The following is a 27,610-nucleotide window of genomic DNA, read 5'->3' as shown; positions in this document are numbered from 1 at the left end:
GCATTGAACATTTTGGTTGTCTTGGTAGGTTTTTGGATGTAAGTGGGAGAAAGGTTATTCTTTACATTTTATTCCAGAAAACGAGACCAAACCAAAATGGCCCAAATTTCTTTCTGGGGTTGAAGTGACAGGCATTTTACTGCAAATTCATTTGAAAACTGGGTTCAGCACAGCTCCAGATTTCCTAGCCGAGTAAAGCTTAAAGCAACAGCTTTCCTGACACTTTCATGGAGGCAATGCAGATAATAAGTTGTTAAGTCTTTATTTCTAATTAACAGTTATTGTTTCATTTGACACTTTATTCAATAACATAGCAAGCAATGAGAGAATAACCAAATCTGTAGGCTAACATTTGCCAATTTTATGTAATTTAGCTAAACTACAAATGTATTTTTATAACATCACATGATATGATGCACTGACATTTTAAAAATGACTAATAATGGACTTTCCCCATGTTTAGTCTCCCCATGATTAGTTGAAGCCTGATAGCTAGCCCTGGTTAATCAGGGCTATATATATATATATATAAACTAGCTGACTAGCTAATCATAGCTAACGTTAGCTAATAGCTTTAATGTAAAAGTCATCAATTTTTAAGAGATGCAAAGAAAATACCACTTTAAATATATTCTTAAAATATTAACTGGTGTATCCATTAACTTATGCAGAGAATTCGGTTAGCCTGTATTTAAACATGGCAGGGTTCCGCTGTTGACCAAGAGACCTAACAGCCTTTCACGTTTTCAGGTTCAGACATGTAAAGCAGTGTTGATGTGATCTGATTTACAGTCTACTCCATACTAACTATCTGGGTGGTTTCATTTGACACTGAGGCTGTCATTCAATCCACTAGCGTCCACACCCACAAAGCAGAACAGTAAAGGCCAAAAGAAAAAAAAAATTCAAAACACTCTTTTAAATGGCAAAATAATTGGAAGGTAACTGGAATATATAACATTCTTTGCAGAAGTATTTATTTTTCACAGATTAAAAAAAAAACAATTGTGCAGGGCCCTTAACACTAACCTCATTAGATCTTAACCCTAGTGCATGCAGGGTGGTGAAAACCACAAAACCCTGCTACAGCTCTTGATAAGACTTTTAACTATTCATTTTTTAGTAGACAATTACTACTGTACTACTTCTTGATTAGTATCCAAGAAGTGTTTTCAATCTACAGTAATGTTTTTCTTGAGTCATTCATTCATTTATATTTATGTACTGATGCAGTGATTCATAAATTTCAGACTTATGTTTTAGCAATGATGACATCACTGGTAACTGGGAACCGCTCCAGTTCTCCCACTGCCACACACCTGATCTCATACACAGCATCAGCATTCAGGTCTGTTAGTGTGACTTCATCTTCTTTATGGTGCAGAGATTGACACTTCCACTCCTCCTCCTGCTTCATCTTGTATTCCAGGTTTCGCTTCACTGTCGATTCACATGCAGGGCTTAATTTCACTGTTACACTGCTGTCAGTCACAGCACCAGTGGTTGAGCAGATGGGTTTAGATGGCGGGATAAAGCAAACGGCATCATCACATTCATGTCCGTACAACATTATGCAAGCACCAGGGTTCTCCTCGTTATAATCTGACACCACAATAAATTTGGTGTTGTTACTCTTACTTGAGCTCTTTAGGCCATTGAATAATTTCAAGGTTTTCCTCATTCTCTGACCTACGTCTTGAGTCAACCAGGACTCAGGTTTCTCTCTTTTGCCTTTATGTCTCTTTTCAGACTTTTCATCTATATAGTTTGTTAGATAATCAAGAAAAGGATCTGACTCATCCAGAGAGGTGAAAGTAAAGCACACCACATCTTCAGTGTGTGCAAAGACCTTGCCAATGCTTTTATATACATCTCGAACAGGACACTCCAGCTTCTCCAGAAAGGCTTTCAGTACATCTGCTTCATCCTGTTTGATCTTTATCCACTGGTCAAGTTCAGTGCTACTGAAAGGAGACTCCTCATGATGCTTGAGGAGGTCTACAAGATCACATTCTTCTTCTTGACCTCCACGTATTAATGGCAGCAGAGAACCCACTTTCTTCAGCAGATCTAGCTTATAGTCATTGCATTTTTTCTTCAGCTCTTGAATCTTTTGATGGAAAGCAGGAAACGCTTGTGCAGCAGTGTCTACTGCAAGATCATTGCATCTAATTTCTGCATTGTTCAAACTCTCGATTACATCTGATACAGCCGTAATAAGGCTATTGCTTATGTCACGGACACATTTTGCTGCTTTTGAATCCAGTTTGGCAAGAGGGTAGAGCCACGCTTTCAGTGGAACTGCGTTTTCTCCTTTCTCACCAAGCATGTTTGGAAGTTGTTTGTATATGTCCATTGCACCTTCAAATGAGAATGGATTAGCTGGTAATCTAAAATCTCCATAGAAAGTACAGCTGAATTTGTCAGTCACTGCCTTCTCACTCTCATTCAGTTTCACTGAGGCCTGACCTTCCAAATTCCCCAGTTTACCGAGATTACTAAGAGCAGCTTTGAATGTTCCTTCTATATTAGTCTTCTCCTCATTTGAATCTAAATCTCTACTAAACACAAAGAAAGCATCAGCACCGTACAACACAGCGGTGACCACATGTGTTGCTACATCATTTTCATCCTTCTCACCGTTCAACACCTCAGTGTATTTAAACTTCTTGTGGTCCAGATGATCCATTGTCAGCTGTTTAAACTGTGTGCTTACATGGTATTTCAGTGTAATCCTGGACTGTTTAGAAGACTTTTTGTTGTCATTGAAATATTTAGCTGATCCTTCTACATTTACTTTTCCAGACAGAACACTGAGCTTTAGGGAGCCACTTATGTTCATAGAAGCTGCCTTGTTTTCTAAACTGTCTGAAGCACTGACCTCCATTTGAGTGAACTGTTTTGGAATCACATTTTTGTGTCCCTGAAGTTCATTGTTGTCCCATAAGGTCAAGCCTGTGGATAAAGAAGGGCAAACAGAACAAACCCTATAATATGTCATATAATCTATAATAAGAATTTTTAGAATCTTAGAGTGGAAATAAATGCATTCTTTCAGCATCATTCAAAACAGCACCTACATGATAATGTTTTATTCATTTAACCATGGAAGAGTCAACATATATATCTTTTAAAAATACACTTTTAGCACATTTTTGTGACTTTAGATTTTACAGTACAAGCGATGGTGGTATGTAGGTGGAAAATGTCTAGGTATCATATCTTGCATACATAAATAATAGAACATCCATTTAATATATCTGTAATGCTGTGAGACAAGAAGCAGGCACTATCCTTATTTTATTAACAACAGAATGAAGTGAAAGTGAAAGTAAGACACACTGCATATAAAGCCACACTTGGGAATCCATACACGGATAGACAACAGCTATAATCAAGAGAATCAAAGACAAATAACAGAAGGAAAAGAAGGCAATATATACCAACACAAATGAGGGAGGAAACAAGATACAGATAGAGAGGGTGAAAGATGATATGGTAGATGGAATCAGGAAGGAAAATGGACTTGACATGGTGCGCATAGTTAGGAAGATAAAAACAAAGCACACAATGAAGAAAAGAAAAATGAAAATTACATGATGGAGTTGGAGGTGATGTTATAATAGCACAGGTGATTGAAGTGTCTTATAAGTTCTACTGAACAGTGAAATAAGTGTATATTAGTTTTTTTGTTATCTCTTTGTTATTGTCCTTTTGGTTTCTGTTAATGTTTTTATTTTTTATAATATTTAAAAAATATTTTTGTTTATTTTAGCTTTAGCAGTGAGACTAGATAGACTTAGAGCTAGTCTGGATATGACATCTGTTTTTATGGGATGGATAATTCTTTTCTTGAGACTTTTTAGTGTAATTTTTAGCATTCTTTTGTGAGTGGCTAGTTATAAACAATACTGGGATGTTAATAAAAATAATGAGGCTAGTGTCATTCAGTCATTTAACATGTGTCACGGGACGCTCCCCCCAAGTCACGTGGTCCGGCCTGCCGCGTGCAGGGGGGGGTTTACTCTTGTTTGTGGCCACATCCTCGTGAGGGCACGCACCTGTGCAGGGTTACGGGTCAGTGTTCATTGGGCTATTTAAACCCCCGTCGGTGCTCCCCTCACTGTTGGTCATTGTTTGTTAGCGTCTGCGTATACTGTTAATGTCCATGTTCGTGTAGCCTTTGTTAATGTTTGTTTAGCTGTTGTGCCTGTGTATATTGTCTTCAGTTACTTGTGAGTTATCCGTGTTAATTGTAGAAGTCATGTTATCTGTTACTGTTATATGTGAGTGCCACAGTTACGTTGCGTGTTAATAAATGTATTTCCCAGTCAGGAGTCTGTGCTTCCTGCTCCATGCCCTTTGGCATTCGGTCATTCGTTACATGTCATACCCGTCAATATAACTCAATGTGACCAATCACATGTTTCTGACAGGCATATCACATGACACAAAATGCAGCACATGGCAGAGAAAGTTATGGTTTCTAACTTTTATGACTGAGAGAGCCAATCAGACCTGCTTTCAATAGTAAACTGAGAGAGTCAATCAGCCAATCAGACCTGCTTTCACCAGTAGCTCCACCTACCTGGTACGAGACAATCCCTCCTCATATCATACAGCATGCCCAGCTGGAATGGTCTTCCCAGGCACGGCATCTCGACAGCTTCCTTTTCCAGTGAGCTCATGGCTGGTGACGCTTAAACACAAAACAAAAATATAATTTTGATAAAATGATATTGGTCATGCTAAAATACATACTATGCTGGTTTAAAGAAGGAATAACTCTAAGAATTAGAGGACACTAGGGATGCACCAATATTACATTTTTTGGCAGGTCAAATGCCCCTGAGAGATGGAGGGATTTTCAGTCTCACTGGATGAGAGTGTCTCTAAATAACTGTACAATAAATCATTTTGAATTTATTGAAAAGCAAACTAAATGTTTCCATATGATGCTCTTAACGTTTTAACACTTTCATTTTCATTGTGAAGGCATTTTGCCTGAGATTCTGAGATTCTTAAAATATTAAGTGGTGTATCCATTAATTTGTGCAGAGAATTCGGTTAGCCTGTATTTAAACACGACAGGGTTCCGCTGTTTTCCTTAAGGTCACAAATAATCTTTTATCAAAACACCCAATATCATCAGCTTGCACAGCTACACCACCATATCATCACAGTTAAAAGTCAAGTTAAAGAAAGGAGACAGCAGTGTGTACAACTTTTCACAAGTCATCCTGATTTCCTGTTTTCAGATTTTCTCTTTTCAAACTTTTTTAAATTGTTTTTCACTAAATCAAAATCAAAGTGAAACTAATGTTTCTGTCACATCAAGCTGCACAATTAGTATTTTAAATTAGGCATGCACCGATATTAAATTTCTTTGGCAGATGCAGTAACCAAGAATTAACTTTTAAAACTTTTTTATGCATGATGTCTGCTACAAGCTAGCTATCAAACTAAATTCTGCTTCTATGCAAAATTCATGAAATTTCTTTCTAATACAGCATTCATGACTTGTTTGACAAAACTGACCATCCATTAGTAAACGTTTACTTTGTTACATTTTTTTTGTGTGAGAGTAAGCGAGTATATATATATATATATATATATATATACATATATATATATATATATATATATATATATACATATATATATATATATATATATATATATACATATATATATATATATATATATATATATACACACACACACACACACACACACTAGCTTACTCTCACATATAATATATATACTATAGAACATGTAACATTCACAGTTAAACACGCACACAAATGGAGTCAAACACAACACAAACGTTTAAATGACAGCCTTTTATACATATGCGATAACGACACAATGAAGAGCAGGTGTGAGACACAGGGAGGGCGTGGCCTCATTGACGAACACACACGCACACACACACGAGACGTTCGGGGGGAGGGGCCGTACCGTGACAACTATATACTAAAACTATATACTATAGCACTATATACTATAGTACTATATACTAAAACTATATACTATAGCACTATATACTAAAACTATATACTATAGTACTATATACTAGCTTTTGAGCACCCACTAACTGATGGGGAAACAAATATATTGATCTGGGAAACATTCAAGGCAATCAGTCAATTTAAATGTCTTTAAAGTCTTGTTTCTATTTTTTTAATTATTTTTTCATTTTTCTTCACATTTCTTGGAAATATTGTGAAAACAGCAGATTGTTAATGCACATTTAATGCTTTAAACATGAAAGCGCTATGGTAGTGATTTTCAACCTGTGGCCCCCCCAGTGTCCGCAGTGGTACTGCTGTTGGCTGTTGGCCAAATGTTTCTTTCTTTTTTCTGTTTTCAAAGTATCGCTCCTTATAATATACATAGATATTTCAACACACAGAATTTCAGATTTGACAAAAATCTTTCACAACGAAAGATTCCGAGGCTGGACAACCTACAAGTAAAATGTCCACCATATTTTTGAATGGGAAAGCCAAGCTGTATGTGCTGCATTTATTTTGTTGTGTGATCAAAATTCGATAGGCAACACTGATTGTTGTGTTGTATTTGTTTAGATTTTTAAACGGTCAATTAAAATATCCATGTGGAACGTTTTGTGGCGGGTTAAGTGGGAACCCCTGCTCTATGTGTCACGGTACGGCGCCGTATGTGTGCGTGTGCCCCCCCCACACACCTGCTCCTCGTCGTTTCATTAGTCTGCGTGTATAAAAGTCTAGCGTCTACGTGTTGCTGTTATCGGTGATTGGATGTGACAGCCTAAGAGCTACGTTAGGTGTATGAATAAACGTGTGTTTCTGTTTAATGCGACTCGTCTCCGCATCCTGCTTAGCCTTTTTTTTTTTTAAATGGTGCCCCAGGAAATGCTTTACGAATGACTTCATTATTGTTTGTCTCACTGAAACAGTCTATAAAATGTATACATTAGAAAATATATTTACAACAAAACTGTCAAAATTTTCCACATACACGAACATAGACGCTAACTTGTATTCGTTGATCTGACGGAATGAATTATGTAGGTGAAGTGTATATTTGCAGAGACGAAAATGGAAGTGAATGCATGTAACATTTGTGCTTTAGTACATTTAATGTACTGATGTACTGGCTGATGTACGCCTTCGATAAACCATTTCTGAATTTATATATATATATATATATATATATATATATATATATATATATATATATATATATATATATATAGTTGTTGTTGGGGGGTTAGAAGCAGAAGGGGATCACGCACTACACTACTGTGATTAACATGAATTTTGCGATGAATATTCTACTTTAATTCTCTCAATCCAGGTCTACTACTACATAAATTGTTAATATAAAAAGTACTCTGTTAAACCCAAAAAACATTTAATCTTTATAAAATTACTCTAATTTGACAAAGAGTCCAAAAATGAAACACAAAAGCCCTGCTTAAACCATGGCATTTGGGGTTTATACATTAACACAATATTTCAACACAATTTCAACAAACAATTAGTATAGAAATGTGTAATACATGTCTAAAATGACATTTTGTACAATCGTTTACTGAGTAAAAGTGTGGTATATCACTACTTTCACCAAATCTTAGAGGGAGTGAAATAAAATTCGACGGAACAATGACTTTATATTGCATATCAAGCTTCATGTGTGCAAGTGAAAAATGAGCATTGCAACTTACCCCAAATTCATTTAAAAACTGATACTCGTCGTCTGAATCTCTTAACTGTTCAACACCAAAAGACTATATCTTGACTGTTGTCTCGGTAATTGTTCGCGCTGCCTGCTCAAGAACGAGGACGCATACGCCTAAGGTGTCTTTCTTGCTGTCTGCACTTCCTCACTTAAGTACAACAGTTAAGATCAGACTCCTTCATACCAAACAGTAAGCAGGGCGGGGCGATAAATGCTGTTCGATCCGACAACAGCGAAATGATTTTTTGCTGAGTGAAGTTGGAACGAAAGAGAAATTTCCAACTGACTGCATACACAGATGTGCTCGCCGTCGAATTGCATTTAGACGCCTCTCGAAACGCCGGTAGAATACCTTGTCGAAATGTCCTTATCTGTCGATATGCACTACTTATCGAACAATCCTAGCTATTTGAAATGCCCAACTGTAGGCTGTATTTAGGTATTATAAATAAAAAAATAATACCAAAAGTATTTTTCCGTTACCTTTATTCATCTTGTTAGTATTAGCTAAACATCAATTGCTCTATTTTACAGCATTATTGTGAAAAACTGCAGATCATTCTGTTCCTTTGATGTCGTAGATGACTTTGAATCTTAAACAACCTCCATAATATGAAATTACCTTCAAAGAAGTTTCTGGGGAAATTGCAAATTTACTTGTTATTGTTTGAAGGTTGTTATAATAAAACACAGTATTTAACTTTGCACAACAAGGCTCATATACAGTACATATAAAGACAATTATTTTCAGGTAAGTAAATATAAAGTCTAGTATATTTAAATATAAAAGTCAGTGTATAATAATCGGTGAAGCCTCAATATAATATAATATAATATAATATAATATATATATATATATATACACACACACATATACATATATACATACAGGTAAGTAAATAAAAAAGTATATTTAAATATAAAATTAAGTCAATGTACAAAAAAGGCCTACAGTCATGTTGTAACGCGGGAGGCTAGGCAGGATGCAGGAACGAGCCGCGTAAAACACAGTGACGTTTATTTACACACAACTGAAGACACCGTGGCTCACAGGCTAACATAAGATTAAACACCAACAACGACTACATATACTTTATATACATGAATCATAACAACACGAAACGAGGAACAGGTGTAATACAGGGGGAGGTCGTGGGCATGTAAACTAACACACACGGAGATGTAAAACAGATGTAAAAAAAATGAGGACATGCCACGAAAACCTTTGTCTTTTTAAACATTTAAACATGGGCATTTCAGTTTCATTTAAACAATATTGAGAGATATAGATAACAAACATACAAATCATACAAAAACATACAAAAATTGTAAAATATAATTAATAGAAATTACATTTTCTTGTGAGGGAAAAGTTAGGACATCCCCATAATTACTACTTCATAGAAGGAACCCACGGAACCCACGGAACCTTCAGGATTTGAAGAGTGTTTGTGTGGAAGAAAGGGCCAAAATCACACCTGAGCAATGCATGCGATTAGTTTCTCCATACAGGAGGTATCTTGAATCTGCTATCACCAACAAAGGCTTTTGTACGAAGTATTAAAGAAATTTTATTAAGCGTGTTCAATACTTTTTCCCTGTGTCATTTCTCATTATTACACATAATTTATGGACATCTATGGTTTGATTTCTTTGAATGTGTGGATTGGCTGGGTTGTTATCGACATCTGGTCAGAATTTCATGTCAATAGCACCTTTAGAAATATATTTACTTAGAAAATTGATGACATGTTCAATACTTACTTCAACCGCTGTAGATTGTCTGAGTTATATATTGTCTAGAGTATTTTGTTTCAAACCTTCCTCATTTTCTTCAACTTTTCCTCATAGTCAAGAAAAGAATGCCTTCAACAGTGTTGTGTCACGTTTAACGGCAATCAAAGAAAAGATGAGGTGTGTGCTCTTCCCTATCCTATTTTGGCTACAAACAAGAAGGCATGACACAGGCATGACATTTTCCTCTTTTGCTACTCCTGAGATTTGTGGACATATTCTTCTGTTGTTTTCTTAATGGCCTCTGTTATTTTCATTTTGGAGTCTATATACTAGCTGTAACTAGATTCCAGAGGAAGAATGGTGCTGGAAAATTAAAATGAAAACACATTGTAGATAGTCATTAAATTGAATGTGTCGGTCTGTTAACATCTTGGCATATTTAGGATATGTCAGTTACCAGGCATTATGAACTTTGCTCTTCTAATGACAGTTTTATTGTTATATTAGTGGGCAAGCCTTTGGCTCTGGTCTCTCCAGTGTCAATGGAAATCCAGATTATGTAAAGTGTGTTAATGTTCAGATTATATACATTACAAATATCCTCCATTTTGGGTTTTCTGTCTTTGCATTCAATTTTAGATACATACATATACTCGGTGAGGTATTAATTCACAAATATTTAGTGACAACCTCACTAACAACAGGGAACGCCTCCATTTCAACCACTGCTGTTTATTTGATCTCATTCACACTTAACAGCATTCATCTTTGTTCAGATGTGTCATGTTTGTTCTTTGACTTCCAGTGCTTTTTTGAGCCGGGAACATGTGAAGGGCTGTTGTCATTGATTGGTGTTGATGGTTCTGCTGCGGGTTGACTGGTGTCTCTGGTGCTTGAGTTTTGGTGTGTTAGGTCAGTTGGAGGGTATGTGCCTTTAGGAGTTTGAATGGTGATGACATCACTGGTAACTGGGAGCTTCCCCAGTATATCCAGTGCAGTGCATTTGATCTCATACATAGAGTCAGCATTTAGTCCTGTTAGTGTGACTTCATCTTCTTTATGCTGCAGAGATTGACACTTCCACTCCTCCTCCTGCTCCATCTTGTACTCCAGGTTTCGCTTCACTGTGGACTCACATGCAGGGCTTAATTTCACTGTTACACTGCTGTCAGTCACAGCACCAGTGGTTGAGCAGATGGGTTTAGATGGCGGGATCAAGCAGACGGTGTCATCACATTCATCTCTGTACAACATTATGCAAGCACCAGGGTTCTCCTCGTTATAATCTGACACCACAATAAATTTGGTGTTGTTACTCTTACTTGAGCTCTTTAGGCCATTGAATAATTTCAAGGTTTTCCTCATTCTCTGACCTACGTCTTGAGTCAACCAGGACTCAGGTTTCTCTCTTTTGCCTTTATATCTCTTTTCAGACTTTTCATCTGTATAGTTTATTAGATAATCAAGAAAAGGATCTGGCTTATACAGAGAGGTGAAAGTAAAGCACACCACATCTTCAGTGTGTGCAAAGACCTTGCCAATGCTTTTATATACATCTGAAGCAGGACATTCCAGCTTCTCCAGAAAGGATTTCAGTACATCTGCTTCATCCTGTTTGATCTTTATCCACTGGTCAAGTTCAGTGCTACTGAAAGGAGACTCCTCATGATGCTTGAGGAGGTCTACAAGATCACATTCTTCTTCTTGACCTCCACGTATTAATGGCAGCAGAGAACCCACTTTCTTCAGCAGATCTAGTTTATAGTCATTGCATTTTTTCTTCAGCTCTTAAATCTTTTGATGGAAAGCAGGAAACGCTTGTGCAGCAGTGTCTACTGCAAGATCATTGCATCTAATTTCTGCATTGTTCAAACTCTCGATTACATCTGATACAGCCGTAATAAGGCTATTGCTTATGTCACGGACACATTTTGCTGCTTTTGAATCCAGTTTGGCAAGAGGGTAGAGCCACACTTTCAGTGGAACTGCGTTTTTTCCTTTCTCACCAAGCATGTTTGGAAGTTGTTTGTATATGTCCATTGCACCTTCAAATGAGAATGGATTAGTTGGTAATGTAAAATCTCCATAAAAAGTACAGCTGAATTTGTCAGTTACTGCCTTCTCATTCTCATTCAGTTTCATTGAGGCCCCACCTTCCACTGAAATCCCATAACAACTGATATTTCTAAGTGCACCTTTGAAGGATCCTTCTACCTCAGTCTTCTCCTCATTTGAATCTAAATCTCTATTAAACACTAAGAAAGCATCAGCACCGTACAACACAGCAGTGACCACATGTGTACCTAGATCACTGTCAAACACCTCAGTGTATTGAAAGCTCTTATGGTCCAAATGATCCATTGTGAGGTGTTCAAAGTGTGTGCTTACATGGTATTTCAGTATAATCCTGGACTGTTTAGTGGACTTTTTGTTGTCATTGAAATATTTAGCTGATCCTGCTACATTTACTTTTCCAGACAGAACACTGAGCTTTAGGGAGCCACTTATGTTCATAGAAGCTGCCTTGTCTTCTAAAATGTCTGAAGTGCTGACCTCCATTTGAGTGAAGTGTTTTGGAATCACATTTTTGTGTTTCTGAAGTTTATTGTTGTCCCATAAGGTCAAGCCTGTGGATAAAGAAGAGCATATGATTTGACATACCATATTTTAGTGTTTTTTATGGGATGGGTTATTTTTTTCTTGTCTTAAATGGAAAAGGCATTAGTAAATAAATTATTTAGATCTAAATCATGCACTAAATCACAAATGGGTCATAATAATAATTAGATGACTAGGTACATAAGTATGTAATAAGTATGATGAATGAGTAATAACGCATGTCTATGATTGGAAATGTCTGCAGTTTGTCAGAGCTCTGTTTGCTTGAATTATGTTGACATACCATCAAAGATTTTTATTAACAACTTTATTAAGAACAATGATGCTAGCTGTCATTCAGTCATCAAACATGTCACCCTTGTGTCACACGACCTATAAAAATGCAGCACAAGGCAGAGAAAGCTATCAAATTTATGCTTAGACAGAGAGAGCCAATCAGACCTGCTTTCACTAGCAAACAGAGAGTCAGGGGAGGTCACCCAAAAATGACTTCATAGGGGCTCAACCCATGTTGTGGTCTCACTCTCATTCTCATCCCCATTTGGACATATTTTGTAAACTCTTGGGCATACCAATGTTAGAAATATCAGATGACATCCCCACTTTTGACACACGATCCTTCTGAAGTGTTAATTTCACAAAATGTGAAAAACAGGGTCTGGGTAGACAGGGCTGAGCCAAACCCCTTGAGTTAACTAACTATATGACCTCAGAGCAGGTGATTGGGCGGCAGTTAAGGAACTAAGAAGGAAGCACTGGAGGCAACCGAGGTGGAGGGGATTATTCAAAGTACTCCTGATAATGCATCCTGCTGTGAAATTAGAGGGATGGACACTGTGGACACACAAACAACTGCAGATGTGTTCTAGAACATGAGGGTGATAGCTAGTGTCATTCTAAAATTCCTCTATATAGTAGTATAATGATGTCTACTTAATTCAAGAATAAAAATGCAGACTTGAGAATTAATTGATGAGAACAACTGGTCCTGTTCTTTATTGCAGGTCAATGTTAAGAAGTATTATTGAGGTATCCTCCAGAAAATGTCTAACAATCACACAAAGAACCCAAATTTTTTATAGTTTTCAGGAGTGATTATGTAATCACCCCACCTTCTTTAACATACTAGTGTTTGAAATACATTATTCAATATATGCAGTTTGAGATCCTTCATTATACAAGTTGAAGCTTGACAACATTATATCCCATTGGAAGCTTTTCCTTTTTTAAGCAAAGATGAACTCAACTCACTCCACCAACCACACTTAGGCTTCATGGAGGCCTCTCAAAGCTTCTGCTCTGCAGCCTAAGGCTCTTAAACACAGCCCTAGAACTGAGCATAGGTGGGCAGAAAAGAGAGTGAACAATAATTGGATGATGGATTGGATGAGTGGTTTGGCAAGTGGAAAGGAGTTGTTGTTTCATCTATTACCGCCTTAATGTGTACTGCTTAGCGATACTAGGATGTTGTATTATTCCATGTATCAGGGGTTTAATTGAGAGGTGCATTGAGAAAAGTATTTCACATCAAATATTGCAGTTGTAGAGACAACTACTTAAACAGAGGTAATGATTAGGGAAACCACGAGGGTGGAGAGGAACTATAACAAAGTGTGTGTGACTGTTTGGGGTTTACTCTTCTGACAGTTCTCTGTGAGAAAAACTGAGTCCCTTGTGCACAATAATACTTGATAATACTGGTGCACAAGTATTAATAAAGCATTCAAATAGCATCTTCTGTCTGAGGTGTGACTGATTTCCAGAGTTCCACCACAAGCAGACGTGCTTCCACTAGTAGACCCAGAGAGGCAATCAGCCAATCAGACCTGCTTCTCTAGTAGCTCTACCTACCTGGTATGAGACAATCCCTCCTCATATCATACAGCATGCCCAGCTGGAATGGTCTTCCCAGACATGGCACCTCAACAGCTTCTTTTTGCAGTGAGCTCATGGTTGGTGATACTTAAACACAAAACAAAAATACAAGTTTAATAAAATTATCTTGGTAATTCTAAAAGATTTGCTATTGTCACAATCAGTGACATTGTGTATATTTGTTCTCCTAGAAATCATTGTGTATGTTTGTTCTCCTAGCCTTTTTGTTTCTTAGCCCCGAGTTTTCCTAGCGTCTTTTGTTATAGCCTGCTTCCCCTTTGCCTTCGTGTGTTTTTGTTTGTAGGCATGTATCTACATACTCTCCGTGTCGACTCTTTGACCCTGGACTTTTTTACTGACTCTGATTCTTGATATGCCCATAATAAATCTCACTCTTCTCTGCACATGCGTCCACCTCCTCACTGCTCACCATTACAGCTATGCTGATTTAAAGAAAGAATAAATAAGAATTAGAGGGAACTTTGAAATAGTGATTCATAAAGATATTTCTACTGAGTGTGTTAACCAATTAAAATTAAAGTCCAATGCACCTAAAAGATAGAGGAACTTTCAGTTTCACTGGATAAGAGTATCTCTAACTGCAATAAAATCATGCAGTATATATTCAGAATGAAACTGTGTTAAAATATAATTAGCTTAATGTTTCAGCACTTTGAGTTTCAATGTGAAGACATTTTATCTGAGATTCTGAGCTATTTTCTTCTTTATTTTCTTTAAGGTCACAAATCATCTTTTGTTTGCAGAGCTACACCACCACATCACCAGGATTCTAAGGCAAATGTTCTGATCCAACCATTTAATGACATTTTAGTCTTGCGTGACCTAGACTTAATAGCAGTAGCTCTGCACATACAATCCAAACAGGCCATCAGCTCCAAGATTTCCTGTTTTCACAATAGCATTTTTATTCAATTAATCTGTAAATCAATGTGAAAGCAAAACTAACATTTCTGTCAGTGTCAAGCTGAACAATAAATGTTTTAAACATATGAACAATGTCTAGTCACAATAATTAGCCCGATTTAGCTGTCGTAGGCCAATTTGTGCATCTTTAGGAATCGGTGCATTGTTTAGGAAAGATTCATAGGAATCTTTATATTATGTGAAGACCTTATTTAGTAAGGAGAACTTGCCGAGTTTAAAAGTTGGCAAAAAGCAATTGGGGAGCGATATTTTGTGGGTCTTTAAACAGATAAAAAGGATATTGAATTGCCAGTAGACATTCCACCAGTGGGTGTAATAATATTGCAGATGGATATCAGCCCACCAAAGTGGGGGGAGGTTCAGGTAGTGGTGCAGTGCACAAAGGTAGGTTCTGCACCAGGGCCTAATGGATTGACATGTCAGTTTTTATGGAAGATGATGGTCATACTCTGGAAGAAAGGAATTATTCCTAAAGAGTTGAGAAGAGCAGAAGGTAACCTTATTGCATAAGAGAAGGATTCAGTGGGTATAGAACAGTTATGGCATATAAGTCTTCTTAATGTAGAGAGTAAAATCTTTTTAGTGTGATAGTGCAGCAACTGGTAGCACACTTAAAAGCAAATAAATCTGTTGATACCTCAGTATCAGGGAAGGCATTTCTGGATTTGTAAATTGTTTGGAGCATAGTAGTATGATATGGCATTGGATTCAAATGACTAGGTTGGTTAAATATTATTTTAAGGATCTTCAGTTAAAAATATGATTCTGATTTGAATGAAACTGAAATTGGGACACCTTTCAAACTCACTTTAGTATATTATAAAATGTTTTAAAGTTGATTCTATTAAATGTTTTCTATAATCTTAAATTCACTGACCGATTTTACCTGAAAAGACTGTGAGGTGGAATTTAATATTCAGAGACTGTGAAACTATACATGATCCTCTAAATGTTTGACTGTGATCTTTTCATACTGTGTTCGGGGAAGTTGGGCAATAGCGTGTATGCAGTATACAGAAATGTTCCACTATGTTTGTGAAAGACGGATGCGGTTGCGACCCAGGACGTTCTTCTCGTATTAGGTTTCTTGCGCCTGCCTCAGACAGGTCTGAGGTTTACAAACTCATTAACTGATTCTGATCAGAGCAAACGAACTATAGGTGTGAAAGTATGTTTTGCTTAAACAAAAAACAAAAAAGTAAATGAACGAAGTCGTTTTTAGCTCGATGTTCGTGATCACACAATTGTTTTGCAACGTTTTCAGAATGCAACGGAAAACAAAAGTGCAGAAACGAGTGTCAGTTTAATTTTCTAAGTCTTCTATCAACTACCCTTACCACACGAGAAAGACAAGGTGCACGCTACGAAAACTCAACTTACCCTAAATTCAAGAAAGAGCTGAAGATTGCCACCTGTCGTCTGAATAAGCCCCGGGGTTTCGCTTTCACTCCTTCCAACAACAAATGGTATATCTAGACTATTGTCTCAGTGGCAGCGCCTAACGTGTATGTCTTTTTTTGCTGTCCGCCCTTTATCGCTTGATCGTTTCTCAATTATAGCCACATACATTCTGAGCCAGCGCAACAACAGCCATGGTGAGATTCGATCAGTTTTATATTGTAACCACACAGCAAGCAGGGCGGCGCGATAAATACTGGTAAAAAGGAAGTACAGCGCTGAGGTTAAGGGAAAATAGTTTTTGGCAAGACAAGTAGGCAACTTGCTGCATGCCGCAATTCACTTCCTGAAACGCTATCTGCAGTTAAGAAGACGGCTTTCAATCTTCAGCGCTCTTGGGGTGAGTTTCCTCAAACTGGAACATCTTTAGTAGTGTGCGCCTTATAGAAAACGTTGGACACTGTTCTCGTACACTGTAAAAATATTCGTAAAATTTATGATAAAATTCTGACAGTTTTGGTTGCCAGAATTTCACCGTAAAACATACGATCGTAATGTATAAGATTTTACATTATGTTTTTTGACAACCGTAAATTTTATATTCATTCATTATATTCACTGTTTTTTTTTCCAGTACATTACTGCGAAACATACATTGTACAAATCCCATAGTAATATATACGGTACAACGTATCCTACTACTACAGTAAAAATATATTAGTACTGCTGATTTTATGGTTTAGGTTGCAGTTTGATTCCATACTGTACCATATAAATACAACATTTTGCCACATAAAGAAACACCGTTTTGCCATAAAATTAACATGACAATACTTTATGAAAACCGATTAAATAAAGTTATTTTTTTCTGCCATGAAATAAGGCAATTCTAAGACATATTAACGGTCTAACGAGTTCACGACTAATATGTATGAAAGACAGTTTGACTATTTAACAAAGTGTCTCACTATTAATTGCGTTAGGTTACACTATAAAATCTTTAATATAAAATTGTAATATAGGCCTATTCAACATAAATACAACAAATACTCAATGCTATTTAAGTGAGATACTGTCAACTACACTTGTCATATATAATATCGCTCATCTCATATTTTACTACTTGTTTTAACACCATCTTACTAAAAAATAAATAAACAAATAATAAATAAAAATATAATTGTATACAAGGTGTTGTAGTGACATTCTTACAAAAAATTAAATCAATCTAAATAAGTCACTTGAATAAGGTATGTTGGCTATATCTGTATGCCTACTCATTTGGCGTGATAGAATGAAGAGTAAAATGTCCATACCGTTTATATAATGGTAAGTGTGCCCATTTATTTACCAAACACACCATAACAGTAACATACAACATTAACATTAACATACTTCCTGCCTGCTCGTACTTGGAGCTGGTTTGAACTCCTCCTGCTCCTCCAGGTGGTCAAACAAATTATGAACAAAAATTAAATGGTAAAAGTTATATTTAATATTTCAGTGTTCAAAAAGATCATGAAAATAAAATCGTGCTCCTTAAATAAACAGAAACTTGACACAAACAAACACAAAAATACATCAGTGCTCAGTATGATACTTCAGCTTGATGGTTAAGAGAAACTGAATTGGCTCCAGAAAGCAGATTGCTCAAACCATTCAATAAACTTTTCTGAGTGAAAACTGATGTTTGGAATTGCTCAATATAGCCATGAAAACATACTAAATGCATAGATTTTACTTCATAATCACAAAACAACAACCTCATTAAATGTAATCATTTAAGAAATTCCTGAAACTAACAAGATGCCTGGTGTCTCTTTCAGGATGAATTGAGTATAAACACCTTAATAAAAACAGTGTTACTTAAAGGTTTGCAAACACCTTATTTTAATTTTCATCATTGGCTTTTCCTAAAGGTAGATAAAGGAAAAGAACACAATTAAACAAATTAGACAAAAATGTCATACATCGTATTTTTGTTTAGTGAGAAAAAATTCCCAACAATACATATCTGTGAGTGGTGAAAGTATGTGAAGGTCTGGGATTAGGAGATAAATTGAAGGTGACATTAGAGTCAGTTTTGTAGTTGAGGTAGTTCAAGTTCAAGTTCAAGTTCGGTTTATTTGTCACATACATAGTCATACACAGTATACTCGCAGTGAAATGGTTGAGAGTGCGCTGTCCAAACTGAGGAAAACGAAAACAGGGGTGCATAGAGAAATATATATATTCTATATATGTACAAAAATATATTAACAATGTATGTACAATATATATATATATATATATATATATATATATATATATATATATATATATATATTATGTTTATATACACAATGTACAATGTATATGGTTTTGTATATATATGTACAGAATGTACAGATCCATTTTGTAGAATAACATTTACAGTTATGTTTTTATGTTACATGGTAATTGAAAATAAATATATATATATATATATATATATATATATATATATATATATATATATATATATGGATATGTATATATGTATGTACACAATGTACAGTTCCATCTTGTAATTGAACATATTTACAGTTATATGTTACATGGTGGTGGTGGTCCCCACAGTTTATCAGTTTCCCTGATTCAGGGCCCGAATGGCCTGTGGGAAGAAGCTCCTCTTCAGTCTCTCTGTCTTGGTCTTCAGGGAGCAAAAGCGCCTCCCTGACCTCAACAGAGAGAAGAGCCTATTGTTGGGATGGGTGGGGTCCTTCACAGTCCTCCTGGCCTTGGTCTGGCACCGCTTGTAGTAGATGGTCTGCAGGTCAGGAAGTTCCATGTGAGTGATGCGCTCTGCTGAACGCACTACCCTTTGGAGTGCTTGTCTGTCCTGCTTGGTGCTATTCCCAAACCAGACTGTGATGTTCCCCGTGAGGATGCTCTCGATAGTGCAGGTGTAGAAGTTCCGCAGTACCTTGGAGGGCAGTCTGAAGTCTTTTAGGCATCTGAGATGGTAAAGACACTGACGAGCCTTCTTTGCCAGGGATTTGGTATGGCGGGACCAGGACAGGTCCTGCAAGATGTGAACACCAAGGTAACTGAAACTATCTACTCTCTCCACCGTGTTTCCACTGATCCTCACAGGTTGGTAGTGCCGCTCCTGCTTCTTGCTGCAATCCACGATCAACTCCTTTGTCTTACTGTGCAGTCGTAGGTGTACAGTGAGTAGAGCAGGGGGCTTAGGACACAACCCTGAGAAGCTCCAGTGCTAAGGGTAAGGGTGGATGAGGAGCAGTTGCCCACCCGTACTGATTGTGGTCTGTCTGTTAGGAAGTTGGAGATCCAGTCGCACAGGGATGTATGCAGTCCTAGATCCTCCAACTTAGTAGTGAGTAGGGAGGGGATAATAGTGTTAAATGCTGAACTGTAGTCAACAAACAGCATTTTAACATAATTTCCCTCCCTTCGTCCAGGTGAGTCAGTGTGGTGTGGAGCAGATGTGCAATTGTGTCATCAGTGGAGCAGTTGTGGCGGTATGCAAACTGCAGTGGGTCCGTGGAGGCTGGCAGTGAAGATGTGATGAAGTCTCTGACTAGCTTTTCAAAGCACTTCATCATGACCGATGTGAGGGGAACAGGGCGGTAGTCATTGAGGTCGGAGGGTTGAGGTTTCTTCGGGACAGGGACGATGGTGGATTGCTTGAAGCTGGACGGGACGATACCGAGCGTCAGGGAGAGATTGAAGATGTCGGTGAATACCAAGGCTAGCTGATCTGCGCAGGCTTTGAGGACCCTCCCGCAGATTGAGGTCCCACCGCCTTCCTGGTATTCACCCTTTTAAACACTCTCCTCAGGTCACTCTCCGTGATGAGTAGTTGAAGTAGTTCTGTTCATATACTTTTGCCACTCAGACTTATGTAATTAGATAATTTTCCTCAACAAATAATTGACTTATTATAATATTTTTCCTGTTTGAGTTCTCTTTATGTACTTTTAGGACCTCTGTGAAATCTGATGTTTTAGGTCATTTATGCAGAAGCATAAATTCTGAAAGTGTTCACAGATTTAGCGCTATAGTATGTAGCAAGTGCGAGGTGGAAAAAGAATTTCGAATAAGAAAACGACCGTCCACACACCCTCCCTTTCCCCTAAAGTGTATAAATGCAGCATGCCCAAACTTTTGCTTTTGGCCCTTTTGTTAATTTTGAAACTGTAAAAGATGGTAATAAAGTAATGTTGTGTAGGTATCAAGCAATCCAGCAGGTGGCAGCACCACCAGTGACGCATTCAGGTGTTTTAAATATCTTGATCAACAGAACTTCGTTCTCTCTCTGGCTTTTCCTGCACCAAGGTTAGACCTAAAAGAGGAGTTCTGTCATCTCTCTGTTGGGTTCTTTCTTCACTCAGTACCACGTGGACACTTAACAGCAAACAGCTGAAAAGCGTATTTCTTAATTTAATTCGTTGAAGTAACGGTAGAATATAAAGTAACGTCTGCTTCCAAAGTAAACTTGCGAAGGCAGTCACGCAGCCTGAAACAAGGGCAATCAAATCCCTCTTGTTAAACTGTGGACAAAACTCATATTCCTGGATGTGAGTGCCAGAAGGACAATTAAAAATGTATATATTTTTAAAATATGAAAGAAGTGTCATCTTTAATGTTATGCCTTTTGTAAATTATGTAATCTTTTATTTGCTTAAAATGAGTAAACAGAACAGTCACAGAAATTTTCTGAGGGGTGCCTAAACTTTGCATACCATTATGAAGAACAACTGACAGCTGAAATAAAACTTGCATTAAAATTTATAACAAGAAAGAGAAATTATATATTTTGAGGAAACTCTAGTGTTGACCAAAGTTCCACTGGGTAGTGCATGTTTAAAGCAGTAGTAACTGCCAAATGAGGAAGTGGTCATTGAAAACCTCTTAGTCAATGCTGCATGTGACTGTCTCAGCAGTAAAGCAGGAAGACCCTGAAAAGATTAACAAACAACAAAACAAATAAATAAACTGCAATAAAAAAGGCATTAATGTCAGCCATTGACTAAAAATACAGTGATGCTTTATATATATATATATATATATATATATATATCTCCAGTGGATGCTAGGCTGTTATCAAGTGGTTGCTATGGTCTTGCTAGGTGGCTGCTATGGCATTCCACATGGTTGCTAGGGTGTTACCAAGTGGTTTCTTGCATGTTACCTAGTGGTTGCTATAGTCTTTTTAGGTGGTTGCTAGGGCTATGGGGTAGTTGAAACTGTGAAAAGTGTAAACATTTGGATAATAATAATAATAATAAGAAGAAGAAGAAGAAGAAAAAGAAGAACAAGAAGAACAGAATGTTGGCAAACTTTATGTTGGCTTGACAAAGCAGCTAAAAAGGAAATGAAGGCTGTTTTGCTTTTTTTCATGAACTTGATAAATACTGTGAAATTATGTTAAATGCTGTTTAAATGTAATGCAATCCTGAAATTCTGTTAAATGAATTTAAACACAGGTTAAACCTAAAATATAATCCTGAAATACTGTTAAATGATATTAAATGCTGTTTAAGCATAAAATTAAATAAAGCATATTTGACCAGTACTTACTAAAAGACTATCACTGTCCTATGTCTTTCAGATTTTTAGAAATATATGGTCCATTGACCCTATTCACAGATATTCACAGAGGGTAAAGGTTATATGTGGTATGTAATTTTGTTTACAGAACACTTCTAAAAGTTTCTAAATGGTGTACTTGCAAAAACTGAAATGAATATAATTTATGTTGTAGGTGTCTAACATGGAAACCCTACAAGATGACATAATTGAGATGGCAGCGATGGGCCAACCATTCCAGCTGGGCATGCTCTATAATCTAAGAAAGAAAGTTCTCATACCAGGTACAGGGAATGATAATAATTAACCATTGCACAAAAATCACTCAGTACAGGTAATGATATATTTTTTCTATCAAGCAGTTTAATTGAGTTCTGATCATTGTTGTGAACTTCCATTTAGAAAATAATGTGTGCTTATCCATATTTCAGTCAGATTGTTCTTGTTGTTTTAGTTTAGTTGCATAGAATCTTTAGAGAGTTTTGAGCTTGGTCTTTCCCCTTTCTATGATGCAGGAGTAAAGAGTTAGGGATCTCAGTAAGATCACCACTATCAGTGTGCAGCATTGCTGATTGTCAGTGCTACAAATCAAAGTGCAAAACACCTTAAGCTCTCCAGCAGCAGCAGTTAAGAGGAGTCTGTTGTTCCAACCTGTTTCTCTGACGAATAGTGAACAAGGTTACCATAGGACAAGTCTGACTTAAGTACTGTTAACCAAATGTACACGGCCCTCTGAAGTGATCTCCTTTGCTCCTCTTCATCCACAGGGGTCAGTTTATGGAGCCACAGTGAAATTCAGAAGAACAAAAGCATCACACCTAAAAATTCAACTGAATTTTCTGCTACTGGATCTGAAAGCATTGAAGAAAAAGCAAACTCTCTGAAATTAGATACCCATCTTGGGCTCAGTTTGATATTTGAACAGATCAAAGCAAGTGGTTCAGCAGAATATCTTATGGCCACAAAGAATTCACAGCAGCATGCACGACTTACTCTAAAATACCACACGACCACAAGATTTGAACAACTGACCATGGGTCATTTGACCATTAGGAATGGTTTTCAAATGGCAGAGCTTAAAGATAACTCAGCAACACATGTGGTCATAGCTGTGTTGTACGGGGCTAATGCATTCTTTACATTTCACAAAAAAGTAACTAACGAGGAAAGCAAGGAACAGATAAAGGGAGACTTGCAGCAAGCTGTTAACATACTTTGGGGTCTGGCCAAAGAGTCTGCCTGTGTTTCACTGAGACTGAGTGACAGGGAAACCAAAGAGCTTCAAAACATGATCTGTTCTTTTTATGGAGATTTTAAGTTGGAAGTAAATCCATGCACATTTGAAAATGCGATGCATGTGTATTCCACCCTTCCTAGCCTGCTTGGGAAGGATGGAGAAAACGCTGTTCCTCTAAGGGTGTGGCTCTATCCTCTGTCCAGACTGGGACTAACAGAAGCTCCGCGTGTAATAGAAATAAGCAGTAGCTGTTCTACATGCATATTTCCCATAATTGAAGATTTTGACACAATAGAATTAAAGTGTAATCATCTTCTAAATGAAGCAGCAGCACAAACATTTCCTGTGACTCATGGCAACATCATGGATCTTAAGCAGTCATGCCTGAACTATAAGAAACATTTCATAGAAAAGATTGGTTCTTTGCTGCCATTAGTGTATAATGGTGTAAAAGAAGAGAAAGATACTGCTGCATTATTGGAACTCCATGAGAGGTCTCCTTTCAGGAGCACTAATATTAACCAGTGGTTAAAGTTCAAAGAAGAAGAATTACATACAGTGCAGGCCATCTTGAAGCAGCTTAGGGGAATTGGTGTAGAGCTGCTCACTGATGAGGAAACTGAAAATGTAACTTGCTTTACTTTTACCTCCCTAGAACAAGCAGCTCCCTTTCTATCTCAGTTATCAGAGTATCTAACAGGCCTGAGTGACAACCTAACAGGCACCAGAGCTCGAGTGACAACCGACAGCCCTCTGACATGGTTAACAGAGGAGGTCAAAGTGACAATGAGAAGAAAACTACAATTATTCAAGAAACTGAAAACATCCATCAGCACTAAGTTTGCTGTGTCTTTAGAACACCACAAGAAGCACCCTGGTGCTTGTATCATGGTGTACAGAGATGATTGTGATGGGGCTGTTTGCTTTAGTCCTCCATCTAAACCCATCTGCTCAACCACTGCTGCTTCATCTCATAGTGTAACAGTGACGTTAAGCCCTGCCTCTGAGTCCACAGTGAAGCGAAACCTGGAGTACAAGATGAAGCAGGAGGATGAATGGAAATGTCAACCTCTCCAGCAGGACATAGAGGAAATCACAATAGCAGGACTTAATGCTGATAGTGTGTATGAGATGAGGTGCACTGCAGTGGGTGCACTGGGATACACTGCTACTAGTGATGTCACCACTGTTCAAACTAAGAAGAAAAGAAGACAAACCACAAAAATGGCTTGCCCACACACTGTCCCCACACCTCAAACTAAAAGTTTCCAACCACCAACTGACCGAACTGTCAGTCCACGAGCTGAACACCAAACACAGATCAAACGCAGCAACCCTACAAAAGATCAAAGTGTCATTAAGAAAGACACAGCAATGCAGACTGTGCATGAATCACCATCACATGTGGTCACAGCTGTTTTGTATGGGGCTGATGCTTACTTTACATCTGAAGAAAGAACTTCAAAGAAGATAGAGGAACAAATTTTTGAGGGTGAGATAAAACTTAATTTTCACAGGTGTGGTGGTATCAAAACAGGCAGTGAAAAGGCAACACCTGTGCCTGAGAAATTCGGCTGCACTTTCTCTGGAGATTTTAATCTGCAAGCACACCCTACCTCAGTTATAGAAGCAATAAATCTGTATACAACACTTCCAAACATGCTTCCAGACAAAGAAGAAAAAGCAGTTCCACTCAGATTGTGGCTCTATCCTTACTGCAAGCCAGAATCAAACACAGCTAAAATTGTCAGAGACATACACAGCCATCTAATTACAGATATATCAGATGTAATTCATAATTTGAACATTGCAGAAAAGAAATGCAATGACCTGGTGAATGATACAGTAGCACGAACATTTCCTGGATTCTGTACAAAAATTCTGATTCTGAAGAAGGAATGCCGCTGTTATAAATTTGAAATGATGAGGAAAGTTGGCTCTCTGCTGCCCTCTATCTGCCAAGGTGAGAAGGAAAGCGCCCTGTCTGAGTTCTTAACATTGCATGAAGAGTCTCCATATAATAGCACCACACTAGATAGGTGGTTTAAAGTAAAAGAAGAAGAATCCAGTGTCATAAAGATATTTTTGCAGGAGCTGCAGGATATTGGTGTAGATAATGATGATGTATCAGATCCTGAAACTAATGTTGTCTGTTTTACATTTACCTCTCTGGATCAGCCAGATGATTTTCTATCTCAGTTGTCAGACTATGTGAAAACAGGAGCAGTGAAAAAGGAAAGAGGTCCTGAAACTGAAAACTCAGAAATTCAAACATGGCTAACTGAAGATGTCAGACAGAGGATGAGAGAAAAACTACAATTATTCAAAAACCTCAAAACATCCATAAACGGTGATCATACCAAATTTACTGTGTCTTCAAAACACCATAATCTCCATCCTGGTGCATGTGTGATGGTGTTTAAAGGTGGAGCAAGTGAAAGTGAAGCTGTCTGCTTTACCCCGCCATCTAAACCCTTCTGCTCAACCACTGGTGCTGTGTCTAACAGCAGTGTAACAGTGAAGGTATGCCCTGCATCTGAGTCCACATTGAAGCGAAACCTGGAGTACAAGATGAAGCAAGAAGATGGGTGGACACTGATAGCTCTGGAGAAGGATGCTAAGGAAATCACACTAGCAGAGCTGAAGGCTGACACTGTGTATGAGATCAAATGCACTGACATAGGCCAACTGGAATATACAGTTGCCAGTGACATCATCACCATTCAAACTCTTAAAAAGGTGCACCCACCAACTGACCTAAGAGCCATGAACATTACATCTTCCTCAATCCTGTTATCTTGGTGCCACTCCATGTTGAATAGTGGTAGATTGGTGAATGGGTACATTGTTGATTATAAGGCGGCGGATAGTGGCCAATGGCTAAGCATAAAATCATCATCAGCAGAAGACTGTGTATTCAGTTTAGGTAGTTTGACACATGATGCCTCTTATGTGCTTCGGATCCCTAAAACTCTGACTGAGATGTACATAGAGTTCCTGCACACTCAGATCAACATGAAGAATGAGAAGTATGAGCAGAAAAAGGAAAGAGATCAAAAGAAATATCTGGAATCCAACAGGTCCATGATTCTGAAACTGGCTGAACTGGCTTTCAAACAGCTGATGAAGGGAAATGTGATGTTCTATGAAGAAGACCTGAGAGAGTGTGGCATTGATGTCACTGAGGCCTCCGTGTACTCTGGGATCTGCACTGAGATCTTTAGGGAGGAATCTGTGCTATACCAGAGGAAGATCTACTGCTTTGTACATCTGAGCTTTCAGGAGTTCCTGGCTGCTCTTTATGTGTTCCACTGCTATGTGGAAAAGAACATGGAGGTACTGAAGATCTTTCTGCATGGAAGGAACAGATTTCTTCCTGAACCTCAATTGATTTTTGATTCCCATGATTCTGGTGATTATGTAATAAGAATATGTAATAGACCTCATGATCCTATATATGAATTGTTTAAGAATGTTCCTCTCCATGACCTGCTGAAGGCAGCAGTGCGTAAAGCCTTAGAGAGTCAGAATGGACACCTGGACTTTTTCCTCCGTTTCTTGCTGGGCATCTCACTGGAGTCCAATCAGAGACTCCTACGAGGCCTCCTGACACACACACACACAGCAGCCCAGAGAGCATCACATACACAGTCCAGTACATCCAAGGCAAAATACAAACAGAGGACCTCCCCACTGAGAGATCCATCAGTCTGTTCCTCTGTCTGTCTGAAATGAAGGACCACTCTCTCGCCAGAGAGATTCAGGAGTATCTACAATCAAAGAAACACTCAGGACAGAAGCTCTCTCCTGGAGAGTGTTCAATCACTAGCCTTGCATGCTTCTGACCTCAGAGGAGGTGCTGGAGGAGTTGGACTTGGAGAAATACAACACATCACAGAGGAGGGTTACAGGAGGCTGATCCCAGCTGCTGCAAACTGCAGGAAGGCTCTGTGAGTGTTTAACTATTATTTATTCAATAATTTATATTAGTAATTGAGTACTGATGGCTAAATGCTTCATTCACCCTCACAAGGAAGATGCCACACAGCTTTAGAGCTGATACACTGGATCATTTATTTGGTCCCTCCATATTGTCCAGTATTCCCTCAACTCACACACACCACAGCACACCACTAGGTGGTGTAGAACCAGCAAAAATATTTCATATAGTTCAATATGAAAATACCACTTAATTTTTGTTTCAAAACAGAATTTACATAAAACATTGACCTTAACATCTTTTTGTCCACTCCTAGTCCTAATGAGTGTTAATGGAAGGTATGTGGCTATGAATTAAAACTAGTCTTAATGAGTGTTAATGGGAGATGTGTGACTGAATTAAAACTAGTCTTAATGAGTGTTAATGGGAGGTGTGTGACTGAATTAAAACTAGACCTAATGAGTGTTAATGGGGTATGTGGCTGTGAATTAAAACTAGTCTTAATGAGTGTTAGTGGGAGGTGTGTGGCTGTGAATTAAAACTAGTCCTAATGAGTGTTA

The 27,610-nt window shown here is 37.8% G+C and overlaps 2 protein-coding genes across 4 annotated transcripts in view; one reads left to right on the top strand and one right to left on the bottom strand.

Annotated features, from left to right (window-relative positions):
- The window catches only part of LOC113569248 (NACHT, LRR and PYD domains-containing protein 3-like), a 115,472-nt gene that overhangs the window by 75,773 nt on the left and 12,089 nt on the right, over window positions 1-27,610 (top strand). The gene's annotated exons all lie outside the window — the stretch shown is intronic.
- LOC113586798 (verrucotoxin subunit beta-like) lies at window positions 244-16,531 on the bottom strand. 2 transcript variants are annotated; one of them, XM_035523431.1, is made up of 4 exons: window positions 16,282-16,531; window positions 13,933-14,043; window positions 4,589-4,699; window positions 244-2,955 (listed from the first exon to the last, which is right to left on the bottom strand). In XM_035523431.1, exons 2-4 carry the CDS (start codon window positions 14,030-14,032, stop codon window positions 1,253-1,255), a joined length of 1,914 nt encoding a protein of 637 aa, XP_035379324.1. In that variant the 5' UTR covers window positions 14,033-14,043; window positions 16,282-16,531; the 3' UTR covers window positions 244-1,252. The 2 variants fall into 2 exon arrangements, with proteins under 2 accessions (XP_035379324.1, XP_035379325.1); XM_035523432.1 differs by lacking the exons at window positions 13,933-14,043; window positions 16,282-16,531 and adding an exon at window positions 7,712-7,845.

Source organism: Electrophorus electricus (assembly GCF_013358815.1).
Source record: "Electrophorus electricus isolate fEleEle1 chromosome 5 unlocalized genomic scaffold, fEleEle1.pri SUPER_5_unloc_2, whole genome shotgun sequence".
In the NCBI taxonomy this organism is placed as follows: Eukaryota; Metazoa; Chordata; class Actinopteri; order Gymnotiformes; family Gymnotidae; genus Electrophorus; species Electrophorus electricus.
Note: the sequence above shows the minus strand (reverse complement) of the source record. Positions and strands in the feature narration are given on the sequence as shown.

Bases quoted from the DNA above. Each gene is read 5' to 3' on its own strand.
- LOC113586798 (XM_035523431.1), bottom strand. From the start codon at position 14,032: ATGAGCTCACTGCAAAAAGAAGCTGTTGAGGTGCCATGTCTGGGAAGA. The intron at 4,700-13,932 runs GTAGGTAGAGCT...TTTGTGTTTAAG, and splicing joins GAGGGATTGTCTCATACCAG to CGTCACCAGCCATGAGCTCA. The intron at 2,956-4,588 runs GTAGGTGGAGCT...CTTTATCCACAG, and splicing joins GAGGGATTGTCTCGTACCAG to GCTTGACCTTATGGGACAAC.